This window comes from Triturus cristatus, chromosome 7 (genome assembly GCF_964204655.1).
Source record: "Triturus cristatus chromosome 7, aTriCri1.1, whole genome shotgun sequence".
Classification (NCBI taxonomy): Eukaryota; Metazoa; Chordata; class Amphibia; order Caudata; family Salamandridae; genus Triturus; species Triturus cristatus.
The window spans coordinates 573,513,681-573,532,695 of NC_140590.1; the positions used below are offsets into that span (position 1 = coordinate 573,513,681).

Below are 19,015 nucleotides of genomic sequence, written 5' to 3' on the forward strand. Positions count from 1 at the left end.
TCAGGTCAGGTCCCGACTCGACCCTGGTTGGGACGCATTCTTCATCATGCTCTGTTTGTTGCGTGGGGGGGCTCCAATGTACTTGGTGTCTTTGTCTTCCTCTGGAACGGCTCCGGCCCTGTCCTAAAAAAGATGGGTTGTATCCTTGAGGAGGCGGCAGAAACCCCATCATGGGTCCTTGGGGTCCTGCACCTAATGTTTGGAAAGGGGAAAAGGCCCATGGGTTGGGAGGCCACCACTGGTTTACCGGTGGTCCGCACCATCTCCTCTGCCCTCTTTTTTTGCATATTTTTCAGGAGTTGTCAGAAATGGAATCTGAGTCACTGGACCACTCGTCTCTATCCGATGATGAGTAATTTGACCTATAATGGCGGCCGTTTCGGCCAAATTCTGGTGTTTTAAAGTTACCGCTTGTGTATAGATAGACTTTTTCCAAAGCAAGTTTCGCGAAATCCTTCTTGAATTTCAGGATCTTCATTGTCAATAGTGATTATTTATATTTTTTGGTGGTCTTGTTGATCTCATCGGCATTACTGACACCATACTCATAAAGATCCAGACTCTAGAATCACAAATCAAAACCACAGTGACAGCTACACTGTTCAAAAAGAACTCTGATGAGACCCTTTTCTACACTTCACCTGCGAGCATAATAAAGAACTCCTACCGTTCCTTGATCTTCTGATTGTTCCATCGCGGTGCAAAAATCAAGAAACTAAACTCGCAAAGCATTTTCTGGACAAGCATCATAGTGCAGATGGTTTGAAGTGGACAGTCCTTGATAAACCCTATCTATCACCTACATTACACAGCCTGAATAAGACACTTTTAAGGATGGAACAAAGATGGGTATTCAGGTTGGGCACAGAAGCAAGAGGGCTCAATGACGATATACTGTGGTTGTCCCTAATGTAACACACCCTGAGTCATACTTTTGATAGCACACAACATGAAGGCATACCTTCTCTCAGGCTTACAATCACTGCTATGACGAACTGAGTTTAGTGACAGGCACATTTTCCATCCGTGCCCCTCCCTCCCCTGCCCCTTTTTACAAAAACTCCTCAACGTACATAAAGCTATGGGAGGGTCTATTTGCTTTTACAATTTCATGGTGGGTAACGCTATTTGTCACTATAACTTTACCACAAATTTATCCTTGCCGCCTCCATGAAGCCAATAAATGGTTCTCTAGCGATCTTAAAACCCTTAAACTGGCTCTCCGTCAGTCTGAGCGCCAGTGGAGGCGCAACTATTGTCCCGCCCTGAGGGATCAATACCGGTCCTGCTTAACCAACTACAAGAGAGCTATCCTCTCAGCTAAATCAGACTATTTCTCTGGCAAAATCTTATTAGCGGTCAACAAACCTAAGGAGATTTTTTCTATCGTCCATAAACTGGCCGTATCTGACAGTCAACCCCAATCTCATCCATTCACGTACTCTCTGCCTTTCTCTCAATGACTATTTCTTTGAGAAGATCGCTAATATCAAATTGAACATCCCCTCACCCTCTTCTCAATTACCTCCTTTTTTCTCCCCCCCTCTGTCCTCTTCTCTCACCCATTTTCCCCCCATCTCGAAAGAATCCTTTCTGATTTTGCTCACGAAGGTCAAATCGGGCTCTCCCGCCGATTGTGGACCGGCCCGTATCTTAAGGGAACTATTTGCTGGTTGCCCCAATCCCCCTCTGTTTCTCTTGAATTCATCTATCTCTCAGGGAACAGTGCCGTCTCAATTCAAATCAGCTACAGTCATCCCTATCCTAAAAAAGCCTGGGTCCGACCCTACCCTTCCTGCTAATTTTAGGCCCATCTCTCTGATTCCGTATTTAGGCAAGATCCTTGAGAGCCATATTACCTCTTGCCTGTCAACATATATTGAAGACAACCACCTTTTGGCTTCCCACCAAGCTGGCTTCCGCCCGGTTCACTCGACCGAAACGGTGGTCCTCTCTGTCCTGGACGAGCTCAAGAGTAAGGCGGATTTCAATCGCCCCCAAGCCTTGGTGCTTCTTGACTTGTCCGCCGCCTTTGACACGGTCGACCATTCCATCCTTCTCGACCGTGTCAGGGCGGCGGGCATCCAGGGCACCGCCTTCTCTTGGCTCGCGTCATTCCTCCAAGGCCGGTCGCAGGCTGTCCAGCTCTCTAGTTTCTCTGCCCCGCCGCGCACGGTGTCCTGCGGGGTCCCCCAGGGTTCCTCCCTTTCCCCTCTCCTCTTTAATCTTTACATTTACCCTCTTATTATTTCTCTGCTCAACATGGAGGTCTCCGTGTATAATTACGCGGATGACCTCAAGTTAATATTTGATCTCTCTTCCCCCACTAACTCCCTCCTTAGATTTCAAACTACACTCGTTTTTATCTCTGACTGGATGAGTTTAAACCCCCTTAAACTCAATCCGGATAAAACGGAGTTGATCCTGACTGGTGGGACCTCTAGCCCTTGGTCTTCTGCCTTCTGGCCTCCCAGTCTTGGCTCCCCCCCGGCCCCCTCTGCCTCAGTCAGAACCCTCGGCATTAAAATCAGCCAGGACCTCTCCATGCGCCTTCAGATCAGCTCCGTTGTCTCTTCTTGTTTTCTATCTCTCCGGATTATCCGTAAAATCTCCCGTTTCTTTTCCTTTGATGCCCTTAAAATTATTATTTTAGCCATGGTTCTTTCTCGCTTGGATTATGGCAACTGTCTTTACGTGGGTGTCCCCGCCTACGAGCTGCGGCGCCTCCAGACCATCCAGAATCAGGCGGCCCGCCTTATCCACCAGCTCCCCAAATTTCATCATACTTTCCCTGTTCTCAAATCCCTTCACTGGCTTCCTATTCTGTATCGCACCCTTTTCAAAATGGGATGTATAGTTTTCATGACTCGCGCCCGCACAGCCCCTTTCTTTATCAACTCGATGGTCACTCATTACACCCCCAGTCGCACACTCCGCTCCTCCAGCCTGGCTCTTCTCACTGTCCCCCGTTTCCGTAAGTCTAGAGCAGGTGGTACTAGGTTCTCTGTCCTTGCCTCTCGCTTCTGGAACGATCTTCCATTCTTCATTAGATCTATTGCCGCCTATCCACATTTCAGGAAGGCACTCAAGACTCACTTGTTTGCCCGTGCGTTTCCCTCTCGCTGATCTCCCTTGTGTTCCCCTCTGCCCCATGTAATCTATTAGCGCCAGGAAACTGCTTGGTCACAGTGCGCTCTACAAATGTTTTCAACTTCAACTTCAACTTCATCCTTACGACTCACTGGAGAAATCTTGACTAAGATACATCTTTGTCTCGTTGTCGAACTATCATCTGCATGACTTGTATGCATATAATATATCGCTATCTAACAAAGGAAAACTACTTCTCCCTGCGGCCCTCGCGCCGCAACCCAGAAGCAGTCCAACACCAGGTCAGATCTCAAGTACAAACGGCCCGCTCCGTGGTTCAAACTCCCCTGTTCCCCGGCAACAGTGCATGGATGCCCAACCACAACAGATGTGAGAATACGCCCGACATAGTTAGCACTCCCCCGCCTCACAAACCGGCTTTTCTGCAAGTAATTACCACCGCTGTGCTGTCTCCAGGCAGAGTGTTTTTTATTTCTTCCTGGTGCACATAGACCACTATCCATGTGCTTCTTAACACGCCCGAGGCCACACGAGTATTTCTCCATTTACCGATTAAACAAGGATTTATATAATAGTCACCCACATGATGCAATCTGCTTTACCCTGATGGTTGCACCATGGCGATTCACAGATCCACTGCTCTACTGTTTAATATGACGCTTTAGAGTTTGGCCGGGTATTACAGTCAAGCATGCGTATGTAGGACCCAGATCACTCTGTGCATGCACTTGGGGTAGCTACCTCGTTTCACAAGTATATCAGCAGTTGGGGATAACATAGAAACGCATTTTCAGACCTCTGGGTTGGACGGCAACTCCTGCGCTCTTTCATGCACATGCATACAGGATAGCACATGATGCACGCTATCGGAATCGACTACGTATCGTCGATTTTTCTGTAGTATGAAAATATAAAATGGCTCAGTGATTTCTTGTTTTTCATAATATTGTCCATTTACGATCATTCTCTTCCTCTCCTCTATCTTCACCTATCCCTTCCCTCGTTCTCTCACTCATCCCATCATTTTTTGTTTTTTTACTGGCATTCTTCTATTCTTTCACTTTCACATCTTATCGCCCTCCCACTCTCATCTCTCACTTTTTATTTTCCATTCACTTCATCCTTCTGTTGACTATCTTTGTCGCTCTCCTTTGATTTTTCTGTCCTTCATTCATTCCTTCTGTGTGCGCCCTTTTTCAAAGTGTCTGCTCTATCCCGCTTCTTTTTTTGACATGTTCTTTCTCTATCTTGCCTTAACAATTTCTTTCTCTGTTTCTCCTCTTTCCTACCCCTTCTCTTTTTTATCACTGCAGGTTCCCATGGGGTCCAGAGGCTTTTGAGAAGGCAAAGAAAGAGGGGAAGCCCATATTTCTGTCAGGTAAGTAAGACAAAAATATTATCGCTGGGTGTAAAGCTTATTTCTGAGTAAATATGTTCACATATCTGAAGTAGGAAGACAAAAGGCTGACATTACAAGCTCGTACTTTGACAATGAGATATAGTGTGACCTGATTTACAATATGCCTAATTTCATAAACAGATTAGAGAGGTGTACATGATTTGTAGCCTGTACCGAAAACCACTGTGAGGAATTGGGTTGTTGGTTGAGGGGGGTGTGAGCCCTTCCTAAGCACAAGCCACACTCCTTTTCAGAGTGAACCACAAAGTCACTAAATTAACTTGTGCTAAACCCTGTGGTAGCTTGGTACAAAAGCAGTTAGACTTAATTTAGAGGCAATTTGTAAAGTATTCATGTAGTGCTTAAACAGTAATAACGTGAAAACACAACACAAGAACAATCCCACACCAATTTAGAAAAATATAGTAACATTTTATAAATTATTTGACTCACAAACGAGAAAAATTGAATCAGTAGAACCGGATTTCTGAATTTTTAAAGTTTAAACTGAAAAATAGCATTTAAAAGATCAAAGCACCAACTGTGGACACCTAGTCGTGTGAAATCGGGGTAAATTCAAAAGGTACGGAGTTTAGTTCATATACTCTAAGAGGATTGGGCCTGGTCTCCGCTTACATTTGGAGTTAGAAGAAATTTTGAAGAAAAAAATCTAAGAAGGTAAAGGTCGGTGGTGCATGGCAGCCGGTGGTGTCCGAGGAGGCGGCGCCGTCGTCTGGGAGCCACTGGATAAAGTTGCTGTGAAGATTTCTACATTCATACCTAGTCTCTTTTTGGAAGTCAAAAATCTCCAGTGGGACGAAGCTGCAGACTTTAGCTAGCGAGAACTCCACGAGACCTGGTACCCCTTCTGCGAGAAGTCCCCGAACTGGATTTGCTGTCCAGAAAAGAACGTGGCAGGAGCAACTTCGAAGTCAGTGCGACTGGTGATGTACCTTCGGCAGATCAGGAAGCCGGTAGGTCCCGGTCACCTCTCTGTTCTCAGAGCACTTTTTGGATGAACATTTTTTAGGTTCCAAGTTTTGGATTTGGGCTACCTGGGCACACTTTTAGCTTCACTTCCAAGCGTTCAGGACTGGAGGGGAGCCACTTGGAGGGTCAGGACTCACACAGGCTAGGTCCAGGTTAGGGATGGTTGGTATTAATGGGCATAAGGGGCGTTGCCCTGCCACCCTGGGATGGAGACAAGATATTGAGAATAAACATTGAGCAGAAATAAATTGTCTTTGCTGCTCGGGTACTAAGTTGTCTGAATGTTTTTTTTGGGGGGGGCGGGAGTGGGAGGGATCACCTAATGCACATGTGTTGCTGGAGCGAGATCTTACTCGCCCTGGAGGCATCAGCCAGGGCAGTGAAGACAAAGTAGGGGGCCTGGTCCGTTTCACTGCCAGGTATACAGTTCCTTTATGGGCGTTAATTTAATAGGCCCAGGGAGGGATTGAAAGGCCTCCATTTAGGTAAATGACAGGGGATGGGGCTGGCCGATTGGGAGAATGAGGGAGTGGATCTGTCAGCAATGTTTGCCTCCTTCACTCGCATTCAGCAACTCCGGTTTCATTGTGATAGGTGGGCTAGGACCTGGAAGAGGAATCCAGCAGTTTCAGTGATATGAATTAGTTTTGTTTTTAGGTTTTGCCTGCATAGCACTTGCGCTGTGCTTCTGAAATCTATTGTAGTCAATATAAATCTTAATGGGGGCTTACATCCCGCCCCTTGCTTTACATTGGTTCCTGTTCTTGCCACTGACTTTTCCTCCATTTCTATTGGCTGTAACATGCTATTTCCTGTTGTTCCTCTCATGTGTTCCTCTTATCAGTGTTCCGAGGCCTAAGTACTGTTGTCATCCGCTTTGTGGTATTTTTTTAGGCTGAGCCTAGGCAGTGCTTGCACTATCTCGAAGATCTGCTAGTACCACTTCCAAACTACCTGTTTTGACTCTGCAGCGCTGTCCAATTACTGAAGGGCTCAGCAGCTGCTCATAAGGTGTGCACGCACTCCATCTTTCCCCTGGGGCACAAGCAGAAACCTGCTTACGGGCTCCCATGTTTACTTGTGTGTTACCCCTGAGGCGGAAGCCGGGGGCAGTGAGTGAGTGTGTGTGTTATTTAACGTTTAACTGCTGTTTGCACTAAATTGACGCTGTGTGCCACTCTAAAGCTCAATTCTGTTTTTTACTAAATGCGCGCTTGCCTACCTCTTAGAAGCGCTCCTTCTCCATCTCGCCATTGCCCATTGTCCGCTCCTACCTCTGCTCTTGTCCACGCCCGGTAGATCCGGCGCCGAGTAGAGACGAGGATCGTCGCCATCTTGGGAGAAGGCAGGGGTAGCGCTCTAGTCGCGGCTGCCTCCCGCCCTCCCGGACTATTTAAAGCCTTTGCTCCCACTCCCACACAGATTACTTGTGTGTTACCCCTGAGGCGGAAGCCGGGGGAAGTGAGTGAGTGTGTGTGTTTTTTAACGTTTAACTGCTGTTTGCACTAAATTGACGCTGTGTGCCTCTAAAGCTCAATTCTGTTTTTTACTAAATACGCGCTTGCCTACCTCTTAGAAGCGCTTCTTCTCCATCTCGCCATTGCCCATTGTCCGCTCCTACCTCTGCTCTTGTCCACGCCCGGTAGATCCGGCGCCGAGTAGAGACGAGGATCGTCGCCATCTTGGGAGAAGGCAGGGGTAGCGCTCTAGTCGCGGCTGCCTCCCGCCCTCCCGGACTATTTAAAACCTTTGCTCCCACTCCCACACAGATTACTTGTGTGTTACCCCTGAGGCGGAAGCCGGGGGCAGTGAGTGAGTGTGTGTGTTTTTTAACGTTTAACTGCTGTTTGCACTAAATTGACGCTGTGTGCCACTCTAAAGCTCAATTCTGTTTTTTACTAAATGCGCGCTTGCCTACCTCTTAGAAGCGCTCCTTCTCCATCTCGCCATTGCCCATTGTCCGCTCCTACCTCTGCTCTTGTCCACGCCCGGTAGATCCGGCGCCGAGTAGAGACGAGGATCATCGCCATCTTGGGAGAAGGCAGGGGTAGCGCTCTAGTCGCGGCTGCCTCCCGCCCTCCCGGACTATTTAAAGCCTTTGCTCCCACTCCCACACAGATTACTTGTGTGTTACCCCTGAGGCGGAAGCCGGGGGAAGTGAGTGAGTGTGTGTGCTTTTTAACGTTTAACTGCTGTTTGCACTAAATTGACGCTGTGTGCCTCTAAAGCTCAATTCTGTTTTTTACTAAATGCGCGCTTGCCTACCTCTTAGAAGCGTTCATTCTCCATCTCGCCATTGCCCATTGTCCGCTCCTACCTCTGCTCTTGTCCACGCCCGGTAGATCCGGCGCCGAGTAGAGACGAGGATCGTCGCCATCTTGGGAGAAGGCAGGGGTAGCGCTCTAGTCGCGGCTGCCTCCCACCCTCCCGGACTATTTAAAACCTTTGCTCCCACTCCCACACAGATTACTTATGTGTTACCCCTGAGGCGGAAGCCGGGGGCAGTGAGTGAGTGTGTGTGTTTTTTAACGTTTAACTGCTGTTTGCACTAAATTGACGCTGTGTGCCACTCTAAAGCTCAATTCTGTTTTTTACTAAATGCGCGCTTGCCTACCTCTTAGAAGCGCTCCTTCTCCATCTCGCCATTGCCCATTGTCCGCTCCTACCTCTGCTCTTGTCCACGCCCGGTAGATCCGGCGCCGAGTAGAGACGAGGATCGTCGCCATCTTGGGAGAAGGCAGGGGTAGCGCTCTAGTCGCGGCTGCCTCCCACCCTCCTCTCCTCCTATAAAATGCTCATTGCTCCCCCGACGGCGCAGCGGGCGGGCGCAGCGGGCGCACCGGCGGCGCGCCAAGGGCGCGCCAAAGGCAAGCCCGTCTGCGCCCGTCCGCACCCGGTCGGGGCCCGGGGCTATAAACCCTGTCTCTGCCTTTGTCTACAACTCTGACAAGCTTCGCTCTTGTCAGGGTTCTTGGCCTCTCAGTTTATTCACTTAAAACCGCATTCAGGCGCTGAACATCGTTGCCCCCTCTGTCGCCTCTCCTGTCGTCGCTCCAATCTGTCAGCAGGCTACTGTTTCCCTACACATTCTTCTTCCCCTCCCCCTTGTCCCTCGTTGGCGGCCTCTGCCTACCTCCTCAATACCCGCTCAGCAGGCAGGCATCAGCTGGAGCTCTACAACCTCCTAGACACCGAACACCCTGATTTCTATCTGCTCTCACCGACTCGTATTACATACTTCGGGCTGATCGCCCTGACGAGAAAGTCGGTGGGGGCGTGGCATTGATTATCCGGTCCGCTCTTCAGTTCCAGCCCCTGCCCTTTCCTCCCATACCCAAAATTGACTTTGTTGTGGCTCGTTCGGTCAATCTGTCCTCTCCTCTTACCATAGTCCTTGTATATCGCCCGCCCCATTTCTTACCCGACTTACAGGAACTTCTAGCTACCCTTGTGGTCAATAATTCGTCAGTCCTCTTGTTGGGCGATTTTAACTATTGGCCTGGCGACCCCAGGGTAGATCACGCCTCCAAGGACTTCTCAGACACTCTGTTGTCTCAACTTCATCCCCCATATTCACGTCCCCACTCACGTTCATGGCCACATTCTTGACCAGATCTGGTCGGCAAATCGGGTTCTCTCCCCGACCACCATCCTCCCCTGCACCTGGTCAGATCATTCGCTTATTTCCTTTTCTATTGATTTAACAGTCATTGGCAAGCCTCCCCTGCCCACGAACGTCCTTGCTCGTAATTGGAATCGCCTCGACTTCAACTCCCTCCACTCTTCTCTGACTAAATCTGCTCCGGACCTGTCTGCCCTTTCCCTTGACCTTCAAGTGGACGCCATTAACACCTGGCTTTCCACTTCGTGTGATCGGATCGCCCCGCTCAGGACGGTCAAAGGTTGCCGCCTCCATGATGCCAACAAATGGTTCTCTAACAACCTTAAAACCCTCAAACTGGCTCTTCGCCAGTCAGAGCGCCAGTGGAGGCGCAACTACTATCCCGCCCTGAGGGACCAATATCGGTCCCGCCTAGCCAACTATAAGAGAGCGATCCTATCAGCTAAATCTGATTATTTCTCTGGTAAAATTTTACTGGCAGCCAACAAACCTAAGGAGATTTTCTCCATCGTCCACAACCTGGCCGCATCTGACAGAGTCAATCCCAATCTTATTCCTTCACATACTCTCTGTCTGTCCCTCAATGATTATTTCTTTGACAAGATCACTACTATCAAATTAAATATCCTACCACCCTCTTCTCAATTTCACCCTTTCTCTCCTCCCCCTTTGACCTCTTCTCTCACCCATTTCCCCTCCATCTCAAAAGCATCCTTTCTGACGTCATCAGCAGAGGATTGCGGTCGCGTGAGTTATAGTTGCCTGCACTAACTATAACAGGGGAATTTCATTGGTTTTTTACGAGTGAAATGTCCAGCTAACTATAACATGTGTGAAACCTATGGTTTTTTAAGTGAATATATATATATATATATATATATATCACAGAGAAAAGCACCAGACTTGGGAGGCCACACGCCTTGTTGAATACTTTATTCCTGCCAGGCAGCATTGCACATCAAATGCAGACGTACGCAGTTCATTTTTCCAGTAAGTATTTCCTTACGCGTTTCGAGCGTCACGGCGCCCTTGTTCACAGGACTCTGGCAAATGTAGAAGGCAGAATATCGTTGCTCTAAATAACAGTTTGTAAGTCTCGCCCACTGGGCGTGGTTGCACATTGCATTCTGGTATTTCGAGTTCGTCATATCAGGAAAGTCCTTATATCACAACAGCTGCTCTTCCACATACAAATCATTCAAATACCTTCGTAGGTCTTTGTAGGTTCCGCAGTTGTGGCAAGACAGTCGTAATCCCTTTTTGGCAGAAACCAGCAAGGCTCCATACTGCGCTGTTAGGTAACGCGCTGGACACCGCTTTATGCGCAGGGGGGCTTCCCGCGACCCTGGGGGGCCGCAATTAAACATCACAGAGAAAAGCACCAGACTTGGGAGGCCACACGCCTTGTTGAATACTTTATTCCTGCCAGGCAGCATTGCACATCAAATGCAGACGTACGCAGTTCATTTTTCCAGTAAGTATTTCCTTACGCGTTTCGAGCGTCACGGCGCCCTTGTTCACAGGACTCTGGCAAATGTAGAAGGCAGAATACCGTTGCTCTAAATAACAGTTTGTAAGTTTGTATGTGGAAGAGCAGCTGTTGTGATATAAGGACTTTCCTGATATGACGAACTCGAAATACCAGAATGCAATGTGCAACCACGCCCAGTGGGCGAGACTTACAAACTGTTATTTAGAGCAACGGTATTCTGCCTTCTACATTTGCCAGAGTCCTGTGAACAAGGGCGCCGTGACGCTCGAAACGCGTAAGGAAATACTTACTGGAAAAATGAACTGCGTACGTCTGCATTTGATGTGCAATGCTGCCTGGCAGGAATAAAGTATTCAACAAGGCGTGTGGCCTCCCAAGTCTGGTGCTTTTCTCTGTGATGTTTAATTGCGGCCCCCCAGGGTCGCGGGAAGCCCCCCTGCGCATAAAGCGGTGTCCAGCGCGTTACCCAACAGCGCAGTATGGAGCCTTGCTGGTTTCTGCCAAAAAGGGATTACGACTGTCTTGCCACAACTGCGGAACCTACAAAGACCTACGAAGGTATTTGAATGATTTGTATGTGGAAGAGCAGCTGTTGTGATATAAGGACTTTCCTGATATGACGAACTCGAAATACCAGAATGCAATGTGCAACCACGCCCAGTGGGCGAGACTTACAAACTGTTATTTAGAGCAACGGTATTCTGCCTTCTACATTTGCCAGAGTCCTGTGAACAAGGGCGCCGTGACGCTCGAAACGCGTAAGGAAATACTTACTGGAAAAATGAACTGCGTACGTCTGCATTTGATGTGCAATGCTGCCTGGCAGGAATAAAGTATTCAACAAGGCGTGTGGCCTCCCAAGTCTGGTGCTTTTCTCTGTGATGTTTAATTGCGGCCCCCCAGGGTCGCGGGAAGCCCCCCTGCGCATAAAGCGGTGTCCAGCGCGTTACCCAACAGCGCAGTATGGAGCCTTGCTGGTTTCTGCCAAAAAGGGATTACGACTGTCTTGCCACAACTGCGGAACCTACAAAGACCTACGAAGGTATTTGAATGATTTGTATGTGGAAGAGCAGCTGTTGTGATATAAGGACTTTCCTGATATGACGAACTCGAAATACCAGAATGCAATGTGCAACCACGCCCAGTGGGCGAGACTTACAAACTGTTATTTAGAGCAACGGTATTCTGCCTTCTACATTTGCCAGAGTCCTGTGAACAAGGGCGCCGTGACGCTCGAAACGCGCAAGGAAATACTTACTGGAAAAATGAACTGCGTACGTCTGCATTTGATGTGCAATGCTGCCTGGCAGGAATAAAGTATTCAACAAGGCGTGTGGCCTCCCAAGTCTGGTGCTTTTCTCTGTGATGTTTAATTGCGGCCCCCCAGGGTCGCGGGAAGCCCCCCTGCGCATAAAGCGGTGTCCAGCGCGTTACCCAACAGCGCAGTATGGAGCCTTGCTGGTTTCTGCCAAAAAGGGATTACGACTGTCTTGCCACAACTGCGGAACCTACAAAGACCTACGAAGGTATTTGAATGATTTGTATGTGGAAGAGCAGCTGTTGTGATATAAGGACTTTCCTGATATGACGAACTCGAAATACCAGAATGCAATGTGCAACCACGCCCAGTGGGCGAGACTTACAAACTGTTATTTAGAGCAACGGTATTCTGCCTTCTACATTTGCCAGAGTCCTGTGAACAAGGGCGCCGTGACGCTCGAAACGCGTAAGGAAATACTTACTGGAAAAATGAACTGCGTACGTCTGCATTTGATGTGCAATGCTGCCTGGCAGGAATAAAGTATTCAACAAGGCGTGTGGCCTCCCAAGTCTGGTGCTTTTCTCTGTGATGTTTAATTGTGGCCCCCCGGGTCGCGGGAAGCCCCCCTGCGCATAAAGCGGTGTCCAGCGCGTTACCCAACAGCGCAGTATGGAGCCTTGCTGGTTTCTGCCAAAAAGGGATTACGACTGTCTTGCCACAACTGCGGAACCTACAAAGACCTACGAAGGTATTTGAATGATTTGTATGTGGAAGAGCAGCTGTTGTGATATAAGGACTTTCCTGATATGACGAACTCGAAATACCAGAATGCAATGTGCAACCACGCCCAGTGGGCGAGACTTACAAACTGTTATTTAGAGCAACGGTATTCTGCCTTCTACATTTGCCAGAGTCCTGTGAACAAGGGCGCCGTGACGCTCGAAACGCGTAAGGAAATACTTACTGGAAAAATGAACTGCGTACGTCTGCATTTGATGTGCAATGCTGCCTGGCAGGAATTAAGTATTCAACAAGGCGTGTGGCCTCCCAAGTCTGGTGCTTTTCTCTGTGATGTTTAATTGCGGCCCCCCAGGGTCGCGGGAAGCCCCCCTGCGCATAAAGCGGTGTCCAGCGCGTTACCCAACAGCGCAGTATGGAGCCTTGCTGGTTTCTGCCAAAAAGGGATTACGACTGTCTTGCCACAACTGCGGAACCTACAAAGACCTACGAAGGTATTTGAATGATTTGTATGTGGAAGAGCAGCTGTTGTGATATAAGGACTTTCCTGATATGACGAACTCGAAATACCAGAATGCAATGTGCAACCACGCCCAGTGGGCGAGACTTACAAACTGTTATTTAGAGCAACGGTATTCTGCCTTCTACATTTGCCAGAGTCCTGTGAACAAGGGCGCCGTGACGCTCGAAACGCGTAAGGAAATACTTACTGGAAAAATGAACTGCGTACGTCTGCATTTGATGTGCAATGCTGCCTGGCAGGAATAAAGTATTCAACAAGGCGTGTGGCCTCCCAAGTCTGGTGCTTTTCTCTGTGATGTTTAATTGCGGCCCCCCAGGGTCGCGGGAAGCGCCCCTGCGCATAAAGCGGTGTCCAGCGCGTTACCCAACAGCGCTGTATGGAGCCTTGCTGGTTTCTGCCAAAAAGGGATTACGACTGTCTTGCCACAACTGCGGAACCTACAAAGACCTACGAAGGTATTTGAATGATTTGTATGTGGAAGAGCAGCTGTTGTGATATAAGGACTTTCCTGATATGACGAACTCGAAATACCAGAATGCAATGTGCAACCACGCCCAGTGGGCGAGACTTACAAACTGTTATTTAGAGCAACGGTATTCTGCCTTCTACATTTGCCAGAGTCCTGTGAACAAGGGCGCCGTGACGCTCGAAACGCGTAAGGAAATACTTACTGGAAAAATGAACTGCGTACGTCTGCATTTGATGTGCAATGCTGCCTGGCAGGAATAAAGTATTCAACAAGGCGTGTGGCCTCCCAAGTCTGGTGCTTTTCTCTGTGATGTTTAATTGCGGCCCCCCAGGGTCGCGGGAAGCGCCCCTGCGCATAAAGCGGTGTCCAGCGCGTTACCCAACAGCCTTGTATGGAGCCTTGCTGGTTTCTGCCAAAAAGGGATTACGACTGTCTTGCCACAACTGCGGAACCTTCAAAGACCTACGAAGGTATTTGAATGATTTGTATGTGGAAGAGCAGCTGTTGTGATATAAGGACTTTCCTGATATGACGAACTCGAAATACCAGAATGCAATGTGCAACCACGCCCAGTGGGCGAGACTTACAAACTGTTATTTAGAGCAACGGTATTCTGCCTTCTACATTTGCCAGAGTCCTGTGAACAAGGGCGCCGTGACGCTTGAAACGCGTAAGGAAATACTTACTGGAAAAATGAACTGCGTACGTCTGCATTTGATGTGCAATGCTGCCTGGCAGGAATAAAGTATTCAACAAGGCGTGTGGCCTCCCAAGTCTGGTGCTTTTCTCTGTGATGTTTAATTGCGGCCCCCTAGGGTCGCGGGAAGCCCCCCTGCGCATAAAGCGGTGTCCAGCGCGTTACCCAACAGCGCAGTATGGAGCCTTGCTGGTTTCTGCCAAAAAGGGATTACGACTGTCTTGCCACAACTGCGGAACCTACAAAGACCTACGAAGGTATTTGAATGATTTGTATGTGGAAGAGCAGCTGTTGTGATATAAGGACTTTCCTGATATGACGAACTCGAAATACCAGAATGCAATGTGCAACCACGCCCAGTGGGCGAGACTTACAAACTGTTATTTAGAGCAACGGTATTCTGCCTTCTACATTTGCCAGAGTCCTGTGAACAAGGGCGCCGTGACGCTCGAAACGCGTAAGGAAATACTTACTGGAAAAATGAACTGCGTACGTCTGCATTTGATGTGCAATGCTGCCTGGCAGGAATAAAGTATTCAACAAGGCGTGTGGCCTCCCAAGTCTGGTGCTTTTCTCTGTGATGTTTAATTGCGGCCCCCCAGGGTCGCGGGAAGCCCCCCTGCGCATAAAGCGGTGTCCAGCGCGTTACCCAACAGCGCAGTATGGAGCCTTGCTGGTTTCTGCCAAAAAGCGATTACGACTGTCTTGCCACAACTGCGGAACCTACAAAGACCTACGAAGGTATTTGAATGATTTGTATGTGGAAGAGCAGCTGTTGTGATATAAGGACTTTCCTGATATGACGAACTCGAAATACCAGAATGCAATGTGCAACCACGCCCAGTGGGCGAGACTTACAAACTGTTATTTAGAGCAACGGTATTCTGCCTTCTACATTTGCCAGAGTCCTGTGAACAAGGGCGCCGTGACGCTCGAAACGCGTAAGGAAATACTTACTGGAAAAATGAACTGCGTACGTCTGCATTTGATGTGCAATGCTGCCTGGCAGGAATAAAGTATTCAACAAGGCGTGTGGCCTCCCAAGTCTGGTGCTTTTCTCTGTGATGTTTAATTGCGGCCCCCCAGGGTCGCGGGAAGCCCCCCTGCGCATAAAGCGGTGTCCAGCGCGTTACCCAACAGCGCAGTATGGAGCCTTGCTGGTTTCTGCCAAAAAGGGATTACGACTGTCTTGCCACAACTGCGGAACCTACAAAGACCTACGAAGGTATTTGAATGATTTGTATGTGGAAGAGCAGCTGTTGTGATATAAGGACTTTCCTGATATGACGAACTCGAAATACCAGAATGCAATGTGCAACCACGCCCAGTGGGCGAGACTTACAAACTGTTATTTAGAGCAACGGTATTCTGCCTTCTACATTTGCCAGAGTCCTGTGAACAAGGGCGCCGTGACGCTCGAAACGCGTAAGGAAATACTTACTGGAAAAATGAACTGCGTACGTCTGCATTTGATGTGCAATGCTGCCTGGCAGGAATAAAGTATTCAACAAGGCGTGTGGCCTCCCAAGTCTGGTGCTTTTCTCTGTGATGTTTAATTGCGGCCCCCCAGGGTCGCGGGAAGCCCCCCTGCGCATAAAGCGGTGTCCAGCGCGTTACCCAACAGCGCAGTATGGAGCCTTGCTGGTTTCTGCCAAAAAGGGATTACGACTGTCTTGCCACAACTGCGGAACCTACAAAGACCTACGAAGGTATTTGAATGATTTGTATGTGGAAGAGCAGCTGTTGTGATATAAGGACTTTCCTGATATGACGAACTCGAAATACCAGAATGCAATGTGCAACCACGCCCAGTGGGCGAGACTTACAAACTGTTATTTAGAGCAACGGTATTCTGCCTTCTACATTTGCCAGAGTCCTGTGAACAAGGGCGCCGTGACGCTCGAAACGCGTAAGGAAATACTTACTGGAAAAATGAACTGCGTACGTCTGCATTTGATGTGCAATGCTGCCTGGCAGGAATTAAGTATTCAACAAGGCGTGTGGCCTCCCAAGTCTGGTGCTTTTCTCTGTGATGTTTAATTGCGGCCCCCCAGGGTCGCGGGAAGCCCCCCTGCGCATAAAGCGGTGTCCAGCGCGTTACCCAACAGCGCTGTATGGAGCCTTGCTGGTTTCTGCCAAAAAGGGATTACGACTGTCTTGCCACAACTGCGGAACCTTCAAAGACCTACGAAGGTATTTGAATGATTTGTATGTGGAAGAGCAGCTGTTGTGATATAAGGACTTTCCTGATATGACGAACTCGAAATACCAGAATGCAATGTGCAACCACGCCCAGTGGGCGAGACTTACAAACTGTTATTTAGAGCAACGGTATTCTGCCTTCTACATTTGCCAGAGTCCTGTGAACAAGGGCGCCGTGACGCTCGAAACGCGTAAGGAAATACTTACTGGAAAAATGAACTGCGTACGTCTGCATTTGATGTGCAATGCTGCCTGGCAGGAATAAAGTATTCAACAAGGCGTGTGGCCTCCCAAGTCTGGTGCTTTTCTCTGTGATGTTTAATTGCGGCCCCCTAGGGTCGCGGGAAGCCCCCCTGCGCATAAAGCGGTGTCCAGCGCGTTACCCAACAGCGCAGTATGGAGCCTTGCTGGTTTCTGCCAAAAAGGGATTACGACTGTCTTGCCACAACTGCGGAACCTACAAAGACCTACGAAGGTATTTGAATGATTTGTATGTGGAAGAGCAGCTGTTGTGATATAAGGACTTTCCTGATATGACGAACTCGAAATACCAGAATGCAATGTGCAACCACGCCCAGTGGGCGAGACTTACAAACTGTTATTTAGAGCAACGGTATTCTGCCTTCTACATTTGCCAGAGTCCTGTGAACAAGGGCGCCGTGACGCTCGAAACGCGTAAGGAAATACTTACTGGAAAAATGAACTGCGTACGTCTGCATTTGATGTGCAATGCTGCCTGGCAGGAATAAAGTATTCAACAAGGCGTGTGGCCTCCCAAGTCTGGTGCTTTTCTCTGTGATGTTTAATTGCGGCCCCCCAGGGTCGCGGGAAGCCCCCCTGCGCATAAAGCGGTGTCCAGCGCGTTACCCAACAGCGCAGTATGGAGCCTTGCTGGTTTCTGCCAAAAAGGGATTACGACTGTCTTGCCACAACTGCGGAACCTACAAAGACCTACGAAGGTATTTGAATGATTTGTATGTGGAAGAGCAGCTGTTGTGATATAAGGACTTTCCTGATATGACGAACTCGAAATACCAGAATGCAATGTGCAACCACGCCCAGTGGGCGAGACTTACAAACTGTTATTTAGAGCAACGGTATTCTGCCTTCTACATTTGCCAGAGCCCTGTGAACAAGGGCGCCGTGACGCTCGAAACGCGTAAGGAAATACTTACTGGAAAAATGAACTGCGTACGTCTGCATTTGATGTGCAATGCTGCCTGGCAGGAATAAAGTATTCAACAAGGCGTGTGGCCTCCCAAGTCTGGTGCTTTTCTCTGTGATATATATATATATATATATATAATATATTTGTATATAAGAAGCCGGAGACCTAATAGGACATTTAGTCCTTTTTCTATGTCTGTGCCCGTACCGGTTTTTCATTCTGAAAATCTGGTCACCCTACCTTAGTTATAGCTCTCTCTTTTGTTTGTGCTTAAAGGGCAGCAGCCAGAACACACTTTGTGTGTGGTGTCCTGTCCGTGCTGGGAGCATTGCTGTGGTACAGATGGAGTTTGTTTTTGCCCTGGGCTGATTCCGATTTTTTGCTGCACACTGCCCCACATCTTGGATGAGGCTGCTCTGAGCCGGGCTCTCTCTCCTATAGTCCTGCCAGACACAGAGTCCACAGAACCACCAAGGCCCCCAGCAACTGGGGCAGCTGCTCTACTCCGTTCCCTACTTTCATCACCGACTCTGACCAGGGAGAATAAGTCGGTGAGTAGTGCAAGTATTTTGCTGAGCAGTCACCACTCACCAGTTGTGAGAGTTCAGGCACAGTGTTTGCAATCTATACTGCCCTGAGGGAACAGGGTGCCCATGCGTTCATGTTTAGATATCTCTATTATTTGGATGCACTATGAAAATGACAAAAACAAAGTGGTGCTTCAGGCCGCTAACTGACTGTTTTTGCCTTAGGATGTGGCGTTATGGCCAGATTTGAAACTGGGTAATCAGGTTTCAGTCCTGACATCAGCTTGACATCCTGTGGTTTGGGGCAAATCACTTAATCTCCATGTGCCTAAAAAAGCATATTCTGCCCCTTCTGTGATGTTGTAGCTAGTGTTCATCAATATAACATTTTGTAATGTTTTAACTGTTGCTCATGTAACCAAGGGCTCCGGTACACACTATAAAAAAACTGCAAAAAGACAAACATAGAAAAGCTGTTCAAAGCACTGGTTGTAACCTGCATAGACTTCCTATTCCCAGCGAAACCACTATGAGAACAAACGGCTCCAGGTTCCCTGTGGTGCCCTGCAGGCTAATCGCCTGCTAGTGCCTTCATTCACTGATTACTAGCAGGAGTGGCGTAGCAGGGGTGCCATTATGCAAATATGGACCCTCTAACTACGGTTGGGTGGTGAAAAGCATTCATAATCGGAATGCAGACAGGCCCGCACAACTCTGGGCCTCAGTGTCACTACACCTGCTACACCATTGACCACATCTGTGTGTAGGCTGCGTCACCACTGCCCGACAATGGGTAAAGGGAACTACTCCGTTATT

At 48.6% G+C, this 19,015-nt stretch overlaps 1 protein-coding gene across 11 annotated transcripts in view; it reads left to right on the plus strand.

Annotated features, from left to right (window-relative positions):
* The window catches only part of SPATA20 (spermatogenesis associated 20), a 2,191,885-nt gene that overhangs the window by 451,327 nt on the left and 1,721,543 nt on the right, over window positions 1-19,015 (plus strand). For all 11 annotated transcript variants that reach the window (XM_085617132.1, XM_085617125.1, XM_085617126.1 and 8 more), the window contains one exon: window positions 4,425-4,489. In XM_085617132.1, the coding sequence (XP_085473258.1) occupies window positions 4,425-4,489 (65 nt within the window). The remainder of the gene's footprint in view (window positions 1-4,424; window positions 4,490-19,015) is intronic.